This window comes from Rosa chinensis, chromosome 7 (assembly GCF_002994745.2).
Source record: "Rosa chinensis cultivar Old Blush chromosome 7, RchiOBHm-V2, whole genome shotgun sequence".
Classification (NCBI taxonomy): domain Eukaryota; kingdom Viridiplantae; phylum Streptophyta; class Magnoliopsida; order Rosales; family Rosaceae; genus Rosa; species Rosa chinensis.
The window spans coordinates 64,724,476-64,730,472 of record NC_037094.1 but is presented as its reverse complement, the minus strand read 5'-3'; the positions used below and the strand labels follow the sequence as shown (position 1 = coordinate 64,730,472).

General features: G+C 33.9%; 1 protein-coding gene across 2 annotated transcripts; it reads right to left on the bottom strand.

Annotated features, from left to right (window-relative positions):
• Positions 1–881: 881 nt before the first annotated feature.
• On the bottom strand, positions 882–5,997 carry LOC121050821 (MDIS1-interacting receptor like kinase 2-like). 2 transcript variants are annotated; one of them, XM_040512084.1, is made up of 3 exons: positions 5,910–5,997; positions 1,753–1,996; positions 882–1,355 (listed from the first exon to the last, which is right to left on the bottom strand). In XM_040512084.1, the coding sequence occupies exons 2-3, from the start codon at positions 1,850–1,852 to the stop codon at positions 988–990; spliced, it is 468 nt and encodes a 155-aa protein (XP_040368018.1). In that variant the 5' UTR covers positions 1,853–1,996; positions 5,910–5,997; the 3' UTR covers positions 882–987. The 2 variants fall into 2 exon arrangements, 1 of the variants encoding a protein (XP_040368018.1); XR_005804086.1 differs by lacking the exon at positions 5,910–5,997 and having other exon boundaries at positions 882–1,401; positions 1,753–4,035.

Genomic DNA, 5,997 nt, shown 5'->3' with positions numbered 1-5,997 from the left:
TAGACAGACTATCTAGCCTAGACTGGAAATGCATGAAACAAAATTGCATTTTTTGTCCTATGGCTAAAAACGTTTACAGGGGAATGATGTACATATAAGTAACTCGTGTAAATATATGATGTTTTTACTAAGAGCATCTCCCATGGTAGGCTAAAAACCTATTTATGGCCTTCACCCCCCTCCCACCGTAGGCTATATCCCAAATGCCAAGAAAAAAATTTGGCCTTCTCAAATATGCTAGGCCAAATTTGGGCTGAGAATTGGTAAGCCAAATGTGGGACCCGCTGCCTTTTTTTGTTTTGTTTCATTAATAACATGAATTTTACATTTAAGAAAATTCATTTTTCCTATATACATGGGTTATTTATAATTTTACTAAATATTAAAATTACATCATTGTAAATATCTTGTTGAGATCTTCAATATGAGCCCAATATTTGATATGCTTAGAATTTTTAAAATAAATGTGTAACCATTAATTTTTATGATATACTTATTTTCATTTAACTAAATCGACTAGTTTTATTGATAGCCTCGTCAAAACCATACTCGGAAATATATTCTAAGCCGTTAGATGTTATGATATTTGATTTTGGCCTACAGAATTTGGCCTACGGTGGCAGCACTGTTTTTTGTTGGTAGGCTAAAAAAGCATATTAGAGGGAATATTCTGTTTTTGGTAGGCTAAAACCATTTCCATGGGAGATGCTCTAACCACATACAGCGTGGCCGGCCATTGATGCTCAGGTGGTAACCATATCACTGCATCACAAGATGCTCAGAAGTCAAAAATCTGCCATCGCACTTCAATAAAGTAATGACCTGCATTCTTTGTACGAAAATCCCTTCTTTATTTACTTGTAGCAAACATAAATCTCTGTTCTATTAGTCGTAGTACGTTGTTCTATCCTATACGAGCCATAGTACACAAGTATGTGGAGTATAATTCCAATAATGAAAGAAGTACATTCCCTAATTCTCAACATCTCAGGTAGTCAAACCATTGAGGGCAAGCAATTCACCACAGGTAACCACTGAGGGTAAGCAACATCTCAGATACAATGGCTTTGACAAATGCAGCCTCTCAGTTTCTAGTTGTTGAGAAACTTGTTTCATTGTTGGACGACATTCAGGACTGGAATTCAAGCATGAAAATGCTGTCTTCACAAGAAAGGGTACCTTCCCTGCAACTTCATCTGTAGGAGCAGTGATACGTTGGTCCAAAACGTCCACAATTTGCATTTGATGGGCTGGTAACACAGGTGATGATGACAATCCTGATAGTAAAGGTAAGAGAAGATCTCCTGGATGCCTTCCCATAATTATTTCCAGTGTTACAACTCCAAAGTCCAAAGCTGTAGACATCACATTTCTCATTCACTTGCATTGTATAAGCAAGGACTGCTAACATAAAGGTCATAAAAGTTGAACTATCAGTACCGAAATGAGGCATATTATAATTATACAATGACTTAAGTTTTAAGAAATCCAATCATGCACAATCTCGGTGTCTTACTTTGTTTTAGACAAGAGAAAGACAACAATCACAAGTCACTTAGGAAATTTCCATAAATTGATTATGAAGTTAAACCAATATCCAGACCAGTACAACAGTATAGAAATAGGAAAAAGATTCAAAGAAATCAGTTTGTTCTGAAATTTGAAAAAAAAACAGAACCAAAGAGTGCATTAGATGAAACTGCAACAGCATAAAAATAAAAGTCCCATACAGAAAAGAGAAAAAAATATTACCTGGTGCTATATAACCATATGTGCCTGCAAGGACATTCCAATTTGCTGACTCTAAATTTAAGAACTTAGCTGTGCCAAAATCTGAACCACTAGGACTCATTCAGAATCCAGCAAAATGTTCTTGCTCGATATGTCTTGATGCACAATTGGTGGCAAGCAATCGTGGTGCATGTCACACAAGGCATGAGCAACACCTCTGCTGATATTTAACCCTTTACTCCACTCCAACACCGCTTCATCGTTTCTAAAAAAAAAATTAAAAAAAAAATAAAAAATATTAAAAAAAAAAATCTCCCCAGCTTCATCATCTTTGCCCAGCATTGTGGCCAACCTACCCCTTTCTAGATATTTATAAACCAAAAACGAGTGTCTTCTATGCGAACAAAAACCTAAGAGCTTCACAATGTTATGGTGTCGCATCTCAGTTAGTTCCCTGACTTCATTCAAGAATTCCTTTTGAAAATTCTTGTCATCACTTCGTAGCAGATGGAGTTTCTTCACAGCTACTGTGTTGGCAGATGACAAACTTGCTCAATAGACATGTCCATGTCCTCCCTTTCCAATGCAATACAAAGAATCAAAATCTTCGGTTGCATTTATGATTTCCTCATACATGGTTTTTCCATTTAACCTAAATACATAATCAAAGATCTCCTCCATGTTGCTTTCTTATAGATGTGGATGCTTCTCTTTTCTTTTTAGTACAAATACAAATAGAAAGAGTAATAGAAGTGCAACTGCTCCAAGAAGGGGGAAGGTTATAAGAGCTACTAGTTTAAGGTCCTTTCTCGAGCTTTGTTTATTGCTATTGAAACAGTAATGCACATTGGAGCTTTCTAACTCATTCTCTAGTTATCTAAATTAGTCTAGAACATGTTCTGAAGTACTTAGTCTAGATTAGTCCAGAATGATCATGTAATTATACATCTAGTGAATTCTATGTAGTTGCAAATATGTGATAGTACTCAATCTTAAGAACACAATATGTAAATACAACTAGCATGTGCATAATGATAAGATGAAAAAAATATATATTATATATATAATAACTTAGTTTAGTCATGATAGATCTTCTCCTCTGTTCAATCCTGTATGCTCTCTTATGGAGCAGAGTACGAATGTAATGATTGAAAGAACAGGGATCTAAGACTATATATATAGGCATTACAAGACTAAGTACCTCCCATAAAGGATTCGTAGTCCTAATCAATATAGACATTTGCCAAACTATTCATGTACATTTAGGATTACTCTATAATAGATACCATATTCAGTACTAATTATATAGTAAAAAGGTCATGGAATTGACAATTCAAGCATTCTAATTACTTATTCTGCAAACAGGTAGCTAAGATGTTGTGGTTCATAGTGAACATTGATAAGTCCACATTATTCTTACAGTCTCGCTTCCACTTGGACTATCAATGTTCAAACAACAAGAATGCTACTGTATCAAATGTAGTAATTATGAAGCATGCACACAGACAAGCTAGAATCATAAAACCATCCCTAAACTCAGTCATTCTATGATTGATTGATTGATCATATTAAACTGCAGGAAATCAAACACCTACCTAAGCATCACACCCTGTAATTATAATATAACCTTTCACAGAACACAGGAGCCATCTATCAATCTACTGTACATGAAAATTCAGTTTACTTACAATAATAATCTGTAATGCAAGTAAACAATGCATGATCCATTCATAAGGATTATTCTAACCAAAGAATCTGCAACTTAAGGCTTCTAAAGAAGCTCAACACAAGTTTCATCAGCATGTTGTAATATATCTGCAAATAACGCTACAAATCTGAAGTAGCTCACTCGAGTAAGATGAAATGAATGCAGGAAATTCAACACTGCTACATAAGTCAGAACCAACAAAATCCTAAAATATGAACTTCAAAAGTTAATGTTAACTGATTTAAAGTTCAATAAGGTTTGCAGCATTAAAAATTTATTGATTCAGAATATCAATTTAGGCCTCCCACTAATCTAAAGCAACAAATCTGCCAGTATTCCCACAATCTTAACATGACTTAAAGCAGAATGTATTTAGTCCAACTAATGGTTATGAAAACCAATACCTGAAACTAATGCTGTTTAATCCATAAAAAGAGTTCAAGAAAAATGTAATTTCTGTAGACATTACTCTTAGCAGCATTAGACTTGGTGAATTCAATGAAGTGCAGAACAAATGAAGCAAAAACTCTCAGAAAATTGTTTGAAAAGAAACTTTTGATGAATTGTGTCATGAACACTTAATCTAGAAAACTTCATTGTTTACAGCAATATAGCCAAACCTAACAATAAATAACCTGAAAAATACTCCCACTGATTCAAGAACATTGAGTTTTCTTAGGATGACAATCATATAAGTGCATTGACTAGAAGAACCTTGAATATATATATATATATATATATATATATATATATATATATATAGCTAAAATATAGATATAGAATTGGCAGGTAGTACTGTTAATTCTTGGTAAGGTATAAATTCTGAAATGCAGACAGTTTGTGTTCTTAATATTATAAAGTGTTTGGTGCTTATCTTCAACATGGTTTTTATCAAAAGGCCATATGCAATTGTGCTCATCTATCAGACATTTATTAATATGCAGAAGAGAATGAACAAACTGATCTGGATGTTCTATCTTATACTATTCAGAAACAGGCAATGCACCTAAAGGTACTTAAGAACATAAGGTATTTAATAACCACTTCACTGAAGACACAAACAGCTAAAACAGAACAAGGTAATGAAATATTAAACAAATTAGTATTTATCCAGGAAGGGCCAAAATGGTTTTGATAAGTGCAAGAAAAATTAACTTCCTTCTACTCCTCTTAATTTGCCAAATTTCCAACTTCAACATGCATGACACCTTTATGGAAAAGATTCACAAAAATTATCAGCTGAGTTGTACACACATTTTTCTCTCCCTTTAAAATTTGGTCAATATGAAATTTCCATCCCCAAGACCAAAACTATAAAATATTGTTTACCAAAAATGCAAAAAATATGCGACCTAAACAAAGCTTTCATAGTTATTTAATAGCAAAGTTACTGTAATTGACTTTACACACTGAGCTAAAAAGCAAAATGATATCTTAACGAGCAATGGAATTGATTTAGACAGCCACTGAACACAAGATTAAAACAAGTATACCACCGAATATAAGATTGCTTTATTCATAAGGAATGATGACTATTTTTGAGTACTCATCATAGGAATATGCATGATACTGAGGACCTTGCAAGTCAAACAAGCGCATATTTGATGTGTATTCCCCCAGTTTAAGGACAATGCCGATAAGACTTAAAATTGATCTTGAATTGGACATGCAGGTTATCATGCACTATAGTCATAAACTTGGACACTACTGTTGAAGCAAGATTTCAGGTAAGGTTTCTAGGTGTAGGCTTATTTAAATCAAATTCCAAAATAAAGAAGTCATAGCAGAAAGAAGTTGGGATTTTTGATTCATCCCTTCAAATAAAATAAGAGTGAAGTGAGAAAATAAGCAAGAGATATTCCATAAGAAAACCAAACTGCAAACAGATTTCATTCTAAAGCTCCATACGCATGAAAACAAAAATTTAATACTTAAATGGAAGCTTGATAACCCAAGAATGATTAGCACTTAAGACATTAAATAAGTTCCTTGATTTACCTGCTAGTTGAAAATTAAGAACTAGGCAATGAAAGCTTAATAACCCCAATGTATATGAATGTGTCAGCTTTACCTAGGGTGGCAAGAGGACAATTGACACGACTAAATCCCATAACCAAAGGCCAAAAAACCAACTTTAGGTTAATTAGATCGATATCAACACCTAGAGTGGCAAGAAGAATATGTCTAAAAACCTCTGAATGTGACTTCTACCTCTTGTTATATGCTAATATTGAATTGTGAATGTTTAACCTCCTATGGGGACCAAAGACGCTTTCAAACTCAATATTACAACTCTTGGTCTAAACTTATGATTAATCTAGACTTCTGAACATAGGATTGCTACGGCAACAAGGAATGCTCAGAAGTTTTAATTAACCTAAGCAAACAATATATCAAGATGCAACAAGATACACTAGAATTCAACCCACAATCCCATCAACAAAACAATAGAGAGAGAGTAATCCAGAACCTGTACGGCTGATCAATTTTCGATCATATTGTAGGGCTGTTCAATCAAGATTTCGATCAAATTTTCAGAAATCTTTAGGCGGAAAAGC